The sequence below is a fragment of the Strigops habroptila genome, chromosome 12, assembly GCF_004027225.2.
Source record: "Strigops habroptila isolate Jane chromosome 12, bStrHab1.2.pri, whole genome shotgun sequence".
In the NCBI taxonomy this organism is placed as follows: domain Eukaryota; kingdom Metazoa; phylum Chordata; class Aves; order Psittaciformes; family Psittacidae; genus Strigops; species Strigops habroptila.
The window spans coordinates 22,293,036-22,311,176 of record NC_044288.2 but is presented as its reverse complement, the minus strand read 5'-3'; the positions used below and the strand labels follow the sequence as shown (position 1 = coordinate 22,311,176).

The window sequence follows — 18,141 nt, the reverse complement described above, 5'->3', positions numbered from 1 at the left end:
TTCGCAGCCTCAGAGGAGCAGGAAACACCGGCCCTGCTTGGCAGAGGTTGCCGGCGGGTTTTGGGAGGGGTCTGGCCATCCGGGACACGCCGGCAGCTCCGTATGTCAGCCCCTTCGGCACCCAGGGGTGGAACGTGTGCGCCCGGGGCAGGCACCAGCAGCTCGGGCCCATGAGTGACCGAGCCCTGGGCTCTCTGCGGTACGCACCGTGCTGCAGGCACGGCGCAGGGGCGATGCCCGGGGCGAAGCGCCCGCCCCAGAGCGGGGCCCGCAGCGCCGCGGTCCCGCCGTGCCCATGGGCAGCCCCGGCCCGGGCCCGCTCCCCGCAGCGGGGACAGGAGCGCACCCCGCGCACCGGGACAGGGGGCGTGCTCTGAGCTGATCCCGCCCCGCAGCACTGCTCACACACCGTGCCCACATCGAGCCCCCCTCTCCTCCCGCCCGCTCCCTCTGAGGAGGGGAGATGCCCGCCGCGGTCGCAGCCCCAGCCCCGGCCCCGCTCCCGGCTCCGGCTCCCCACGGCCTCACCGCCCGTCGCCATCTCCGGCACTCCCGAGACAAATGGCGGCCGCAGAGCCTTCCCGGTCTCCTAGCAACGCGCCGGCTCCCGGTCCTGCTCCCCTCTCAAGATTTAAAGGGCCCGCGACATGGCTGCCCCCCCCTCCCCGAGGCCGCGCCCGCCGCGCCCCAGCCCCGGGGCCGTCCCGGGCTCAGCCTCCACCGAGCCGCCGGGAGAGCCGCGGCTCCCCCCGGGCGGGCTGTTGTCTCCCTGCCCCTCCCCGCCATGGTGCCGCGCCTCCATTTTGCATGGAAGAGGCTCCCACAGGACACCATTGTGTGAGGCGGGGGGGTTCACCACCGTGCGGACAGGCACAGCACGTCACGTCTGTCCGTTAAAAATAATAATATATATATATCTGTCTCCACAGACCCATCTGCAAGTTCTTGGTATCCCCAAGAGGGGGCATCCCCCCGTGCACCAGCACCCACTGACACAGACATGGATATGGACATGGCGCATCCAGTAGCGCTGGTGCCGGATCCAGGCATATGGGTCTGTCCTGGAGCAGCTCTTTGTCCCTTCAGAGACCTCAGAAATAATTAGCAGTCCACGGCCGCTGGACAGGTAACCTCTGGTAAATGACAACAGCCATGGGCACGTTATAATGATTTCCCTTTTTTCCCCTTAGTATCACAGAATCCCAGCCTGGTTTGGGTTGAAGGGACCTTAAAGCTCATCCAGTTCCAACCCCCTGCTATGGGCAGGGACACCTTCCACTAGAGCAGGACACCAGTGCTTCACCAAAAAAAAAGAACTGGGCGATTTTTAAGGCCCCTTCCAACCCAAACCATTCTGATTCCAAGTTCTCATGTCTATCACTGAAGACATTTTAGAGCCAAATGCCCTTATTCACAGTGCACACCACGTGAAACCGTAACAACCTGGCTGTGATCACAAAGAGCACCTGATTGCTTTTTATAGGAGACTTTCCAGTCCCAAGTATTTCAAAAGGCAATATACATCTCATATATTTCCCCTTCACCCTGGCCTCTTTCCTAGTCTCAGAGAAGACTCCTAAAATTATTGTGCTTCTCCCACCTCCTTTGATATCTTTAGATGAAAGATGTCATTGATTTTACGTGCAAAGCACTATGCATGAATTGCTCTCCCCACCTGTGTCACTTTATAGTTGTGGGAGCCAAACAGGGACGATATCGAACTTGGAACAAAGCCCAACCACTTCAATATTTCAAATATATTCTACAAACTATTTCCTATACAAAAAGCAACATTAATTTGTCTTTTTGTACACACTCATGTTACATGCTCCCCACTGGGAAATAGCAGAATCAAGGCTGCCCGTCCTACTGCCAGCCACGTTCCTAATCTAGAATAATCAAACACTTTTGCCTTTAAAGACTCTCACACCAAACATGGTTCACAACAGCCCCCTCCAAACGCTGTTTTACTGGCCTCTCCCTGTCCCCAGAGGCTGACAAACTGCTCAACTTCCCCAAGCGTTCCAACAGGGAGCAAATATTAACACAGAAATGCTGTTGTAAGGAGACGCTTTAGGAAGAGAAGCAACAAGAGAGACTTGCTCAGTCCTAACAGACATGTACTTGCACATCAGAGAGGTGAGCACCACCTTTGCTGTTCTGCTTGGAGATGTCCTTTGTGAGAACAGCTCATTCCACAGGTGGCATGCACCCATGGCATCCCACCAGAGAAACTGGCTCAGGTGATGCTCCACTGCAGTAACACTCTGTCCTCTGCTGCTTACAGGTACAACCCACCCTCAGCCTGCCTTCAAATGCCTGGTTTTGTAATGGAGGATCAAGAAATGAAACAGGACACTGCTACATGGATCTTTTTTTCTTTGCAATACTAATATCTACAGTGAAACATTCATAACTGCTCAACAGAGTAAAAATATGCTACATCAAAACTGTACCAGAAAAAGCAGGACCCCTGTAACAGCTGGAGAAGAGTTCGCGGGTAAAAACCAGAATTAAACAGCCAGCTTAAAAATATGCCACTGGAAACATCTGAGAAAATAAATAGGGTTGTCCTTTCTCTGCAGCTCGGCAGACACTGGAATTGGTGCAATCCATCTTCTTGTTTGATGTTGCTGTTGGGATCTTGGTGCTGTCTCACCACGGAGCAGCATGGGCACAGCCCCCTGTCCGACAAACCCAAGCTCCCTCCCAGAGCAGGGAGTGTGCTTGGGAGCTCACCTGAAGCAGGTACCAGTCTCTTGTGAAGGAAGCACTGCACATCCCACTGGAACAGGAAACCCAACAGGGAACACGCCACCTTCCATCTAACTTCTCCTGAGAGCCCACTGCAGCAGCAGGGCCACGCGCTCGGTGCCTGTGCGAGAAGGCTGGAGCACTGACCACCCAGAGCACGCCGTTCCTGTGCTGAGGGAGCTGCAGGCCCATGTAAAACACAGAAAGCAAAGACATTCGTGTGCCCTCCTGGGAAGCACACACTGTCTGGATGGCAGACAAACTACCGACGAGGACGGGCTCCAAACTAATAATAGCTTTTCCCAGGGGATTCATTTACAAAGTGCCACTGGTCCTTGGAACCAATATAGTGTACAGTATATATTACAGCAAACACCAGCTCTGCAGCTTGTGTTGGCCCCTCTCTGCACTCTATGCAGAAGGATTCGAATATCCACACTTTTTACAATAGACTCCTTCCCTTTTTATACAAAGGAAAATAAAACCATAAGTTAAAACAGCAATAAATTAAAACTACAGAACGTGTGCATCCTGGTCAGCCCCCTTTGTGCATTCCGATCAGACTGGAGAGCTTCTCACAGTGCTCAAGTTTCAGTGATTCTGCTTTCTGTTTTAACCGCTCATCTCTGTACAGCTTGGCCAAATTTGACAAATCAGACTCTGAAAGATGAAAAAGAAGATACATATTAGGACGAAGCTGTGAGCCTGCTTTCAGTAACTGTTCCTCAGTGCTTTGTTATCCTTGTGGCATGTGTGGGGTCTTTTTTAATTCACTCTGTTTCAGTGAGACTGGGCACGTTAACGTGCTCTAAAGAGACACCATCAGGTTTAACCCAGCTACTTAATTCAGAAAAGAGTATTTTCATAACTGTTTGAAAACTCAAACAGCTTCACCAACCCTCTCTAACCAGTGCACTAGCAGGACAATAACCAAACAAAACCCCAGACTGCTTATTAGTCCATGAAGAAAACACACGCTATGAAAGTATAGCTTAGAAGTCAGGTAAGGTTTAAAATCATATTGATTATCTAAAGAATAGGTGACTGCTTTAAGATACCTGGATACTGTTAAACTAATGGCATAAAAGGGGCTTCACAGCACCTGTCTTAGGCAATACCATGACTTACACTGGAATTAGCTCTCTCATCCCGCACTGATCCTTAGGGATGCGGGGGGGGGGTCACTCCGAACCAGTGGTGTTTCAGTGACAAGCCAGAAGGATGGATAGACTCCGAGCCACCTTTCCCATCGCTGCCCTGCAGCCTAATAAGTAAAGCAGGACCTACAGGACACAGGCCCCTGTCCTTGTAGCTGGGAAGCATCACTCCTGTGGCAGATCCATTTGCAAGGGCCCAGAGCACCCATCCAAATCTTCATGCTACAGGTAATTGGCTTTTTGATGTTGCACTCTCACAATCCAAACTGCCTGGCAAGAGGTTTGCCCAGACAGCAGTATAAATGGTTTTAATTTCCCCCTCCATGGTATTCATTACAGGGAGGTGAAGAAGTAGCTGAGGGACTTGTCTGAAAGGCCCCTGTGCCCTTTCATTAACAACACAATCTTGAAGGTACTTTGTACATTTCTTCCCCTTCTTCTCAAAAGTAACATGCAGCTGCAATAATCCCCTTCTTTCAATTATTTCCCCCCCTCAGTAATTCAGAGAATTTCTTTTGCTGATTAGCTAAGGAAATCTTAATATAGCTTTCTCCCTGAAGAATCATTCAGATCCAGCATTAGATGCACCTAAGAGAACAGCAGTAATTTGTTGCTGAAAAGGTCAAAATTTCCCTAAGCACTGGCTACCTGATGACGTTCCATTTTTCAAAGAGCTTTTATACACCTTCAAGTCCCTCATTTAACAAAACTATTCAGAGTGGGAAGAACTTCAATAGGTCCTTTCACTCCTTACGTTCTCTGCCCCTGTCCCACAGAAATCTAAAGCCATTTAAGCCTCCACCTATTTATTGAGAAGCTTTACAAACTGACAGGCACGACCATTTCATTGGAGATCAGGAATCAATTTTCAGGTTTTATAACTTAAATGCCACTCAAGTAGTGCTGGGCACATGACAAGCCTTCAGCACAGCCAGACTTGGGTAATTGTCTCCTAGTGCAGAGTCCCTGGAGTTCTGCAGCGAAGGATCTTATCGGGCAAAATTATTCACTGCAAATGGCTGCACTTCTGACAGCATTCACCCTGGCACATCTGTTTCTTGTGTTTTTCAATCTTCTACAGAGACTTGTTCCTTTGAACTTCTTACAGGAAGCCCTAAAACACCCAATTCCAACCACATGGTCTTATCCTCTCTGTTTTCGGTTGCCTCTCTCTAATTTCTACAGCTTGGAGCTCTTTGCTATCTTACATTACAATTGTGCTACCACAGCTGAACAACCTCCTGTAAAACCTGGGATGTGCTGTTTGTACTCTATCAAGGATTTCAGAAGACCAAACCCCACAGCATTACCAGCTTGTACACACTATTCTGTGAAGGGAGGAACACTGTCTAATACAGCAGAATTAAAGTGACCAAGCTGAACAAGAGACCTGTGCTTCAGTTACTTTTGCAGTTCTCATTAAGGTTGTTGGACAGCAGGGTAATGCTTTACAAGTCTTAAAGTCAAGGACTTTAAAAATCAAACTGTTCCCTATATAACTAATCTATTTTCATTCTGCTGGTGCTAGAGAGAAATGCAGCTTCAGTAAAAAACCCAAAACAAATGTCCTATTAATAGACATTCAACTGACAAGAGTTGCCCATGTGAAGTTAAACACTTCAACAAGGATTAACAGACCCAAGTTATGAAGCAACAGTTGACTAAGAACTGTCTCAACATCTCAGAGAACTCCTCCCCAGCAGTCCATCATGTACTCACAGTTTACTCACGGTTTATTTTTACACGCTTGGCTGTACTAAAGTTAGCAGAGCCTCAGCTGTGCTCGTTACCTGCTCGCTGGCCTAAATGATAATCACTCTGAAAATGGTTTATGTTCTTTTTCCAACTATAGTGGTGTCCTGGGGCTACTGCAATTGTGGATGCTGTAAATATATCTGCAGATGTGTGACTAATAAAGCCTCGATGTGCAAATTGCTCCAGAGGAGCACTGTTTTGCAGCCATGACTTAGCATTCAGTGCTGGGTCACCCCACCCTCTCTGACTTAGGCTCTCTTGGACTTGCAAACCCCGTTGCCCGTCTTGGGGGACAGCACTCCTTAGCTCAAGGTCTATGTGAAAGAGACAATTTGGCGACTTTCAGTTGCACAAGGAGGATTTTTCTGTAAGAAATCAATTCTCTCTCTACAGCAAGCCTACACACGAAGCCTACAGTTGCAGTTATTAACAGCCACATATACCTAGAGGCTGCTACTGCCAGCCACAGATGCTCAAAATCACAAGTCAAGCACACCAAAAACTAAGGGATTGTTTGGGATTTTTATGGTCTTATATTAGGTTCTCTTCTCCTTAACTTCCGAGCCTACATCTGTATGTGTCTCTTGAAAATCAAGATGGATAAATTTTATGTAAAATAAACTCGTCTCTGGATGAAAACAAAACAACTCTTCCCATCACAAACGTGGGAACAGTTTGGAGTCAGAAGCACTTACTGTTCCCTCTAGCACAACAAGGCTTGTTTAGACAAAGTGTACGCTTCCATAATGATGCAATGGGCAAAGAAACTGTAAACAAGTGCAAGGAGACTTCTTAGTAGTGTGCCAAGGACTGCTTTACATGGAGCAATTTAGAAAGCCCTACTAGTGTGTGGAAGCTGCTCACCTGCTACTACTAAACATTTACACAGAAACAGCTTCTTCCAGCTTCCTTTATGGACAGTGGTAGTTTGTGTGGTGGGTTCATCAGTTGCAACATCCCAACCTCAGCTAGTCCTTGTATTTGATTTATGTTATTTTGTACAGTTCCAAAAGGAGCAGGGATTTGCTCCATGAACTAGATGAGTAGTAGTTAACAAGTAATACAGTATGAGGTTAAATAAAACACAGATCATCAATCGACTTAGGACTGACGTGAGAATAACGATTTTAAATGCTCACGTTTTGTGTTCTCCCTTTCAGCATTCTTGTTTCTAAAAGACAATTTTGACTATGGAGAAAAACATGCTCTTAAACTCATCTAAAGATAGAAAATGCAAATAAGCACACAAAAGCAGCATGAAAGCATGCTCTTTGAAAACTGATACCAGTACCACAGTCCGCTGCAGGATTACCACAAGTACCTGAATAGGCTGTGGGCTCTCATCTGGGGAAGTGTTGAAGAAAAAGTTAGATCATCTTCTTGTGGAGCCAGTGGAAGCAAAAATGATTCTGCTTCAGCAAAGGAAATGTGGAACAGGTGATGTCTTAATATCTTTTCTAGCCCTAACAGTGTCAGAGCAAGATAAATTTGGAAGATTATACGTTTAAAACATCATCGCTAAGAGTTATTCAGGCATAAAAACTGAGTGGAAAAAGATATCTCAAAGGGTGAGAGCTACTTTCCACTTGTCTCTCAGAATCACCTAAAATGAATTTTGACAGACTCTCAAGAATAGCAAGAGCAGATGTGAGTAATACCAGTGCAAAGATGTTAAAAGCATCGGAAAATGAGGCTAAACCCAGCAGTGCTTGGTGAAGCACAGCCATCACCCAACTACTCAGGGGTTGTAGGCACACCTCCGTAACAAAAGGAACTTACTTTGCTGTTTCTCCTTCCAGCAGCTGGTCTGGATGTAGTCTATGTAATCTTTTTCAACGGTTTTCTCTAGCTCTTGAAGTTCTGCTCCTTGATAATTCCTCTCAAAGTTTTTATCCACGTAGTAAGGCACCTGCAAGTTCTCGGTTTCTCTGCTAATCACATGGCCTATGGATCTATGAAAACATGGAGAAAACAGGGGGGTTAGCAGTTTAAATATAAAGAAATCAAGAGATGTTTCTCCAAATCAGCATTTCCAGAGGACAGTGTTCACAGCAACTTCTTTCCACTTACTTTCTGCAGCACTACAGCTCCCTCAGCCATCCAATAAGGAAATTACAAGTCTCAGGTGCACCAAGCTGTGCACTACAAACAGAAGTCACCCCTGCTACAAACCACAGGAAAACATCGAACATTTGGTGATCTCTACAAAGAAGTGACTCTGAGCTGACGCTGTTCTTTGCACGTACTGTCTGTGATCTCAACAGCTCAGTCAAGACACTTCCAAAACATCAGAGCAAATTTTATCCGTGAACAGAAGCTCCACACACTTTCCTCTGTTTGCTGGTAATTTCTGTTAAGCCAGGTCCAGAAATCCATGGGAATTGGTACCAAATGTAGAGATTACAGAAAGGCATATAGCCCTTGAACTGCTTAGGGCACAATGCAGCTGGATCTGGATCTTCTCAATTTCTGGCTCCTTTAGTAGAAATAAAAGTTAGCAGAGGAGAATCTAGTTGGGTTTTTATAGGGTTTTATAATCATTAGTAAGTGAAGTGGGGCATGCAATATCCCAAAGTGGCTAGAATTCCCCACTCTGACACAGCCACTGGATTGAAGTGCACTTGTATCCTGAACTTCCTTATTTAAGCAAAGACACCCAGGCATTCTTTCAAATCACTGCCCAGAGAAAGAGGCGGGCAGCCAAAACACAAAGGTTACACTCTACTTGATGGAATCCAGTTTGCCCCTTCCATTTCCTGGACTTCCCTCTTGTCATGTCTCACAGGTGTATGCTCTCTTTATATATATATATATGTATATATATATACACACGCATATATATAACCAATTTCTATCAGTTTTTAGGCTGTTAGGTTTTTCAAGGATACGATTTAGAGAAGCAGTGTGTGTGCCAGGCTCAGGCCTGGCTATCTCAAATCAACAGGCAGAGGGGAGGCTGGGAAGGAAAGCAGGATTGATTAGCTGCTCAGGGACAGTGTGGGAGGGTTCACATGGCACTGGCAGATAGCAAAAACACTCGCTGAAAAAAACCCAAACCCAAACCAGCCAGAAAACAACCACCCTCCTGTTCTCACGCTGGATCTACACACTGACATCTTGTGGTAAACAACGATACAGGGTGTTGGGTTACTATGACAGTGGAGAGAATATGGGCCTAAACCCAAGTAGTTATACTCCTAGAAGGGAGCAAGGGGAGTGTTTGGAGCACTTTGCTACTGCTGTGTGCAGCAGGATCTCCAAAATCCACTGGGTCCCTACTCCTATGTCAGCAAGAGCTGGTGAAGGTGACTGAAGTGAGCTCCGGCCCACCAGAGAGCTTCCTTCTCTGCTCCCAACACTGGATGCTGAGAGGAGTGAGTGGCTTTTCCTCTGCCTCCCAAACTCAGATTCCAGCAGGTCCAGTGTTCCTTCTGCTTCCTGAGCTGAGCAGTTGCGTGCCCTCTGCAACCCTGGGGTCCTTCTTTGTTACAGATGTTAAACCTGGCCATTACAAGGCTTTAATGATTTGTGGAGCTTGACAATTCTTGCAGTGGAATTCAGGCTCCAGAGCACATTTAGATTTATGCTTCCTTTTTTTACTGCTCTCCATAGGAATCTTGGTGGTGGCCCATAGACCCCTGGGGCTGGGCAGAGCAGAGGCTGAGCAGCACTGCAGCCGAGCTACACCTACATTCCTGCTACTCTATCACTGTGCAAAACCATTTCAGGCCAGTTGAGAAAGCTTTCTGGCTCAGTGCCTCTGTTTCTTCAGCACACAGTACAATAAAGCTCACCATAACTAACTTCACAGCGATAATGCTTAAGAGAATTTGTCCATAGAGCTGCTTGGTGTTCCCATATTTACAAATTGATAGTGCTTTCCAGAAAGAACAGAGCACTAACATGCATTTTGCTCTCAAGTCCAACTTCCCTTATCTCGAAGACCAAAAAGCAGAACAGTGTGGTTTGGAATGACTTACGATTTGTAGAACAAGCTGTAGGGTGGGTTCGTGGCCATCAGCTGAGTTATAACTGACACTATTATGATGATGAAAACTGGCATCAACTGGATAAATGCAGAATATGAATTCTGAAAAGAACAACAATAATTAGTAGTTAAAAAAAGATAGAGATGGGAAAGGCTGCATCTGTCCACAGAAACCAGGCTATCCAGCACAGACCAACAGTGTATTACATGTAAACTGAACAGAAAGTACTTCTGAATTTTGAGGGATGACATTTTAATTTCAAAATAACCTTAATTAATAATCTCAGCAAACTCTTTCAAGCCATTTTGTTTCAATTATATTTTCATGACATACCCTTCATCTACAGCTCCCTTCAGAAGGCAACAGCCGCCCACAGCGCAGTAACCAGCTGACAATCCAAACTAAAGGAACACTCTGCAATTCCCACTGGGCATCTTCTGAAGTTTGCTACATGCATTCTAAAAACCCCAATTTCAGTTTCATGGATAAAATGGCTGAAAGGTAAAGGGTTAAGAGACTGTAGGTGGCGTAACGTGGGACAGGATGCACTTGGGGTTTTGTCCGAGTGAATTTTGAACAGAGTCGTAATAAAATATCAAAGATAAAATGCAGATCTCCTGCTCTTCATTTAACTTCTAGGCAAGCTTCTAAAATGCCTTTTCTTATCAGGAGCAAAATATAACATGCAGCAATTTAGGCTTTGCTCTCTGCCCTGAGAAAGCAACAAAGATACCTGACATAGCAGTAAGTGGATTCCTTTGCCCTAGCAGAGCTGCCCTTGGGCTCTATCAGGGCTTTTTCAGAGCCTGACAATAAGAGGAACTCAAAAGGAAAAATTAATCTTCCTTGGGGAATGATCTCATTAGGTTAAAGGCTGCCTCTGGAGGCAGATTTCTGCAAGGCAGGTGGCATTTGTGTATGTGTGCTAGCAACAAATGACACCTTATTTGCCTCATTGGGAGGCAGTGGAGAACAGTGAGGAGTGGTGTACCCCAGGGGTCAGTACTGGGACTGTTCTTTCTGGGCAGTGGGATTGAGCACCCTCAGGAACTTTGCCAACACTGAGCTGTGTGGCGCAGTTGACACGCTGAAGGGAAGGGATGGGATCCGGAGGGACCTGGGCAGGCTGCAGAGGTGGGACCATGTGAACCTCATGGAGTTCAACAAGGCCAAGTGCAAGGTCCTGCACATGGGTCAGGGCAAACCCCAGCACAGCTACAGGCTGGGGGAGACTGGATGGAGCAGCCTGAGGAGAAGGACATGGGGCATTGGTCAATGAGAAGCTCCCCATGACCCAGCTTCAGTGTGTGCTTGAGCCCAGAACCCCCCCGTGTGCTGGGCTGCACCCCCAGAGCGTGAGCAGCAGGTCGGGGGGGGGGATTCTGCCCCTCTGCTGCGCTCTGGGGAGACCCCCCCTGCAGTCCTGATCCAGCTCTGGGGCAACAGCACCAGAGGGACGTGGAGCTGCTGGAGCGAGGCCAGAGGAGGCCCCGGAGCTGCTGCGAGGGCTGGAGCAGCTCTGCTCTGGAGCCAGGCTGAGAGAGCTGGGCTGGGGCAGCCTGGAGAAGAGAAGGCTCCTGAAGGGGAGACCTTACAGCAGCTCCAGGGCCTAAAGGGGCTCCAGGAAACCTGGAGAGGGGCTTTGGACAAGGGCCTGTAGGGACAGGACAAGGGGAATGGCTTTAACCTGCCAGAGGGGAGACTGAGATGAGCTCTGAGGCAGAAGCTCTTCCCTGTGAAGGTGCTGAGGCGCTGGCACAGGGTGCCGAGAGAAGCTGTGGCTGCCCCATCCCTGGCAGTGTTCAAGGCCAGGTTGGACACAGGGGCTTGGAGCAACCTGCTCTAGTGGAAGGTGTCCCTGCCCGTGGCAGGGGTTGGAACTGGATGAACTGTAAGGTCCCTTCCAACACAAACCATTCTGTGTATCCCAGACCCATCCTGCCCTGGGCTGGAAGAAGCCTATGCAGCACCTGCACAGAAGTTGTGAGCTAATTTACTAAAGGATTAAATATGCAGTGAGGACATCCAGTACTTCTGTGTGCATTAGCTGTCCACATTTGGACTAATTGTTGCTGGATTACCAAACCATTAGAGCCTGCAAAAAGCAAGCACCAGCAAAAGACCCAGTGACAGAAACCCCTGGGTCTGTAATCCTATCAATTCAATGTATTTTTTAAGTAGTGATTAATAAAAGACCACCTAGTTACTGTTGAAAACATCCATTTTGGCTGCAGTGCTGGAGGACAAACACTGAGTGTTTAGGCATGGGAAGATCTGTCCTGGTTTCACATGTGCAAGTTGACCCCTCTACCCTGGTGAAGTATTTAAGCCCAAGAGATCCCTCCTCCTGGCTACCTGTGGCCTAGTTTCCTCCTCCTCTTGTTCCTGTGTCCACGCTCTTTCATTTCGGTGCCTCCGTGGATAATAGTGCGTGTCTCTGGCTACATTTGAGAACATGTGGATATTTCCTGTTAACAGAAACCAAGAGAGAGCCATGATGTTCAGCCAGTTGCTGGTACTCACCCTTATTTCTCAGCATCTAGTTGATTATCCAGGTTTATACTACGCAGCCTCAATTACAGTTGTGAGACCTTAGATTAAAAAGCACAAACACACCTTAGATCTAAATGTCAAAAGAATATGTTGTTCCAAAAATTGTACCAGAGAAATTGCAAAGTTTGCCCCCAGTCCATGTTAATTTAAATCGAACTGCAGAAACATGCCACGTTTTTTGTTACTCTATCTCATATTTTAATATTGGGTTGGTCACATTCACTTGCAAGGCTGTAGCTTGTGTTGCATCCCCAGGCTGTAAGCAGGAACAGTAATTTGCTTTACCAGGCTCAGGGCATGAATTATGGCTTCCCGTAATTACTCGCTATGGTCTTCTACACTCTTTTCTACTTATTCTTCCTTCAAGCTATTCATAGTTTCAGTTAATGATTTTATATTAAGGAAAGAGATTTAAAAAATAGCCTTTTGAGTAACAAAGGAGAACAATTCAGGATTTCCTTTCTTGCACACTGAATGCAGTTGATTTATTTGTAAGAATTCTAAAGTGAGGGAAGAATTGCATCTGCTGTTTCGATTTGAGGCTTGAACTTGACTTTATCACCATATGAATGTCTTAATAATGGCTGTGCTCTCCCCTTTTGCATTTCAGAATGTTTTTGTATTTAGAGAATGGAAATTTATGGCCTTATCACAACAACAGAAATGCAAATCTATTTTTAAGCCTTGGGAAAGATGTCACGTTATTTTATACTCTTATACTGTCCTTTCTTTTCGTTTCCCAAAGAATTCTGCAAGAAACCTGTCGGAAGTGACCTTTGCTATTGTGTCAAAGCATCTGTTTCCTTGCTTGTTCAAAGATTTGTCTAAGGGGCCTGGCACGTTCGCAGGCAGTGCTCCAACAGAGACACGAACACAGGGGGCTACAAGAAGGAATGTGTCTTTCTTGACAAGAAAGTTTGTTTCTTGTCATACAACCCTGCTCAGACAGTATTTTATCAAGCTGTGAAAAAACAGAAGCAAGTGTGGGAGGAGAAGAATGGCTCCTGCAGGGAGCCTAGGAAAAACATTTTCCCAAATTCCAAGTTTCTCAAAGAACTCCTGCCAGCAGTTTCTTTCCTTTCATGTGCATTTATTTTTTATGAGAAGTTCAACTTGCAGCCTCTATCCATTGTAATAAGTCTAAAAGGTGAAAAAATTTACAAGAGTGCTAAAGCATTTTGCTGCCAGGAAGCTCCTGAGCTCACCACACCTTTCAGATTCACTTTTAATTCAAACCTGTATTCCACTGATCTGCCAGTATCTTTGTATTTGTACTACAAACACAAAAGCTGAGGCTGGACTGAGACATGCATGGAGTTACTGCAGGTATGGATCTACTCTTCAGTTACTGGATCCTGCATATCCAGTAACAGCCAGCCTTTCCTGGCAGGCATCACTTTCTCAGCTAGGAGGTTTTCATTTCTTTACAGTATGCAAGCTGCTGCAAGCCAGATGAACTCCTGTGTTTTCCTAGTTGCAGGGGTGCTGAGACCACCACACCAGGAGCTGCTGCCATGCATACTGGAACACAGAAAGGTGTCTCAAGTACAGCACCATCAGCAAAGACATGTATGATCCCTTCCCAGTCACACCTTATTTTACCTCATACCATTGCTGGCTTCTGACAACAGAGGGAATAAAAGCAACAACAAAAAGAAGGGTCTTCAGCTGCAGCTGGTATTAAAATGCTGCCTAGTGAAGAATCACACAGCCTAACCCCTTGCCAGACTAAAATGCTCTTACCCCTAATGTACTGCCAGAAATTTTCGAGAGGCTGGGAGGTTTGGAACTTGCCCCAGCAGCAACAGCCATTACTGTGTTGGCAGCTCTCTGTGCTAGAATTCCTGCACAGCAACACTGGGCTTTGACAACACTTTTTGGGGAACAGAGCTGCTAAAATCTTAAGTTTAAACTCTACGTTAAAGGAGCTTTTCCAGGCATAAACACCTAGGAAGAAAGAAATTAGTAAATCCCAAAAGGTTTTTGCTCTTTTCAGATGTAAAATCAACTCCCTGAGCAGCACCAATAGCAGCTGAACTTCCTTTATGGCCTCGGGGCAGTTCATTGCATTTCAAAAACACTGCAGATACTGACCTGTCGGAAAGTGCCCACCAAAAAACACATTGAATATTTCTTCTGGTGTAATATCTGCTTCAAATTCTGTGTAGTAATTGTAGTGCCTGGGCTGGCCAGTGCTGACATGCTCCTGGTCACTTCCGAATTCATCGTATCGTAATCGTTTTTCAGGGTTGCTCAGAACTGCAAAAGCATTTCCTATTGCTGGAGAGGGAATTAAAAGAAGTGTTACACAGGTGTATGATGCACTATTTCCAGATCTCAGACTTTTATAAGCAGAGTATCAATAAGGCCCACACAGGCACAGAAAATTTGTGCTTGACCAAAGATTGAGTTACTTTTAAGAGAGTAAAACAAGTGTTACAACACCGGCATTACCTGCGGTGGAATTTATTCTCTGCTATCACCGATACCAGGAGAAACACAAAAGTGTTAAAGTATATGGAGAAAGCTGAAGTATTTGTAAAACTGAGGTGAGAGAATCCACTTCAGCCAAGAGCCTGAGTGAGGAGGTAACATGCTATCAGATCAAACTAAGCACTGATACAGAAGCACGCCTCCATATACAGTTAATACAAAGTTAATAACTCCAGAGGCTAATTAAAATGCAGAACCCCATTCCAAGTTTTTGTGCCTGGTGAAGCTGTACAGCAGATCTATTCCACACTTCACGTCAAACCACCCCAAGTATTTGGTTCATCATCTTCCTTGCCCTTCCCAGAACATGGCTGTAAACAAGTTCATAGCGAAATACAACCCTAACACAGAACCATAAAGAAAAGCCCTTCAGAAACTCCTTCTTCTAATAGCCTATGAATGGATCTCTTACTTTCCTCATGCTGCCTTGCAGTGCTGTTGCAGACAGCTGCAACACAGCACCAAGAGGGCAAATGATGTCAGTTTAGATGCTGTAACATTGTTGACACAGGTTTAGACTGCAATGTTACTGAAAAGTCCAGACACAGAACACTGGATTCCCAATTCACATGCTCGCATATATATGTGTGTATACATAAAGAGTTTATTTATGACACAGAGCAGTTATTGATTACACAACACCACGCTCTCCTGCATGGCCAGCAGCATTTCCAAGCATTGTTCTGAGTCTTTAGCAGTATCTAAGAATGAAATTTGGGATACACTCCCCTTTGCTTCCAACAGAAATCTCTATTTTGAGGCTTAAAAGGCAAACCTTGCCGAGCAGCAGCAGGATTTTGTGGAGATGTGCTGATCTGCCCATACCATCACCAAGCTCTGTGGGCCTGCACGATGCCTTTACATAAGGTGCAGAAGTGTAGGTGTGGGGAGCCTGCCCTCCTTCTCCTCTTGCTCCACGGCTCCAGGACCGGGGCCAGCCCACCCTCACCTTTGAACGCCTCCGTCGCTCCGGGGGCACGGTTCTTGTCAGGGTGGAATTTGAGGGCTAGTTTGCGGTACGCTCTCTTCAGGTCCTCCTCGCTGGCATCCCTCTCCACCCCCAGGATCTCATAGTAGTTCCGACACCGCTTTATTCTGGAAGAGCACACAGGGTTACCCTCACCGGCCTCTCCCCACAGCCACCACCACCACCGCCCGCCATGACCGGCCCCCGCCGCTCCCCTCCCGCCGCCCCGGCCCCCTCACCGCCGCACGCCGTCCAGCTGCTCCGCCGTGTAGGTCATGGTGGCCGCGGCGGGCCCGGGGGCAGCCCGCCCGCCCCTCCGACCCTCCCTCACAGCCCGGCGGCCCGGCCCGCCCGCGCCGCCATGTTGTGCGCGGAGGCGGTGGCGGCGCGGGGGCCTGTGGGTAGGGGAGGCGCCATGGGGACTGCAGCAGCGGGGTGCCGCGGGCATGGCGCTGGGGGCGCGCTGGGACACCCTGTGCAGCGTGTCCCGCGGCGGGCTCGGCGCTGGGGCAGAGGCTGCGGGGAACGGTGTCGCTACATCAGTGCTAAAGCCGCCTTGCTGCGCTGGCAGGGCTGTGGTAGATGGTCATAAGCTGTTGTGTTAAGGCTGGAAGGAGCCCAAAGGAGCGCCCCAGTGCTTCCTGGCCAAGCTTTTGGTGCGCTTGTCCTGTGGCTCTTTCCATCGATGGGCTGCTGATTGTTCCATCATCCATGTGGCTATTAAATCCGGGCTAATGAAGCTAATGAGTTGGGCTAATGCTCCTTAGAAGTAGAGTTGCGGTGTGAGGGAGCTCATGTCCTCCACCAGTGTGCTTTGTGGGAGCACAGCAGTGCAGGGGACACCTCTTACATGAGCAGCAGCTGGAAGTTGGGGGTCACGTCACCTCTGTTGTGTATTTTTTTGTATTCAGTCTTTCTTTTGAACTGGGACTTTGTTTTGGATGTGGGTTGGTTTTAAAATGGAGCAGGTTCGGGTTATTTGTGGGAAGAAGCAGGTCAAAGAAAGGAAAACTGAAGCAGCGGTGAGGTCCTACAGGGCAGTCTTGAGAGGTCTGGTGAGATTTGTCCCCTTGTCTGCAGGAGGGGATGTTAGTTAAAGCTGGATGCTTACCAACGTGTCTGGTATTACAGGTACTCACCCGCTGCCTTTGTCGTGTCTTCCTGGCCTAAAAACTTACTCATGATGTTCCATGCACTGTCACAGGTCTCTGGTTCGGAGCTATGTGGATGCACCTGGAATCTCCCGGGATCTGGGTTTTAAGCGCATTCACCTGTCTGGTGGAGGCTGGCTGAGTGATGCCATCTTACTGTGCAGGAATTTTACCAGAAAAGCTTCATTTATTTAAAAATAGCTCATCAAATTATCTGGTGCATGTGTTAAAAATAGAAAGTGAGTTGGATCCTGGTAGGAGTTGTGTAGATGTTGCATTTATTTTGCTGAACGCTTCATTGCCAGCTGCAAAGCACAGTTACCTCTAGCAGTGCACGTCCCAGTGAACATCTCTTACCCATCCTATAAAATGAAATCAGGCTAAATTATGATGTTTCATCGAGCTGTGCAGGGGAGTGTGTGCAGTGATGCCTATTATGAGTGCTTGACTAGGTCTTTTTTTCCATGACTTCACAGTTTACCTTCAGGGTTGATGGATGTTGCTGCTCATGTTAGAAGTCTGGAGATTTCAAGAAATCTGGAGACTGACTTTTTACAAGGGCCTGTAGGGACAGGCCAAGGGGAATGGCTTTAACCTGCCAGAGGGGAGATTGAGATGAGCTCTGAGGCAGAAGCTCTTCCCTGTGAGGGTGCTGAGGCGCTGGCACAGGGTGCCCAGAGAAGCTGTGGCTGCCCCATCCCTGGCAGTGTTCAAGGCCAGGTTGGACACAGGGGCTTGGAGCAACCTGCTCTAGTGGAAGGTGTCCCTGCCCGTGGCAGGGGGCTGGAGCTGGAGGAGCTTTAAGGTCCCTTCCAACCTAAACCACTCTGGGATTCTATGAGAAGACAGTATCTCAGTGTGCCACTGCCAGATAGACGAGGTACTATGTAGGTGGTGAAGCTTGCAAGCAGAACTCATGGTGAAGATGGGCAGAAGCAAAAGTAGTTGCAGAATTAGTGCTTTAGTATGTTACGCTGCCGAATAAGGCAGCTGAGACCTCTAGAAATACCCACCAGCACGTTTCTCTTGTGGCCATGTGGAGGTTGGGTATTGATGTTTCCATCGTTCTCCCTTGCTCAGCTTATAAGTATTTTGCTGTAGGTGGTGAGTGGCTGGCAGCTGGGTCTGAGCCAGCTCGGGCTGTGAATCAGCTGGCTCCAAATGCAGGCTCTTGCACTGTGACAAAGGACTGTTCTTGTGATCACAGTGATTTGGGGGTGCACTAGTGGCTCTTGGTGCTGTGGTAAGGTGGATGCTGCTTTTCTACTCTAGCAGGAAGCTCTGTGAGGGCAATGGTACAGAAGATGGAAGCTCTCCCAAAA

At 47.4% G+C, this 18,141-nt stretch overlaps 1 protein-coding gene across 1 annotated transcript; it reads right to left on the bottom strand.

Annotated features, from left to right (window-relative positions):
* Positions 1-2,362: 2,362 nt before the first annotated feature.
* On the bottom strand, positions 2,363-16,073 carry DNAJC18 (DnaJ heat shock protein family (Hsp40) member C18). The gene is made up of 7 exons (XM_030504183.2): positions 15,908-16,073; positions 15,651-15,796; positions 14,303-14,488; positions 12,011-12,123; positions 9,647-9,756; positions 7,446-7,618; positions 2,363-3,414 (listed from the first exon to the last, which is right to left on the bottom strand). The coding sequence occupies exons 1-7, from the start codon at positions 15,943-15,945 to the stop codon at positions 3,290-3,292; spliced, it is 891 nt and encodes a 296-aa protein (XP_030360043.1). The 5' UTR covers positions 15,946-16,073; the 3' UTR covers positions 2,363-3,289.
* Positions 16,074-18,141: the final 2,068 nt, after the last annotated feature.

What these genes read in the sequence shown, in the direction of transcription:
- DNAJC18 (XM_030504183.2), bottom strand. Translation starts at nt 15,945, where the DNA reads ATGACCTACACGGCGGAGCAGCTGGACGGCGTGCGGCG. An exon ending in CAGCTGGACGGCGTGCGGCG is followed by an intron (nt 15,797 to 15,907) that starts GTGAGGGGGCCG and finishes GTGCTCTTCCAG; the next exon opens with AATAAAGCGGTGTCGGAACT. An exon ending in TACAGCTTGTTCTACAAATC is followed by an intron (nt 7,619 to 9,646) that starts GTAAGTCATTCC and finishes ATGTTTTCATAG; the next exon opens with ATCCATAGGCCATGTGATTA.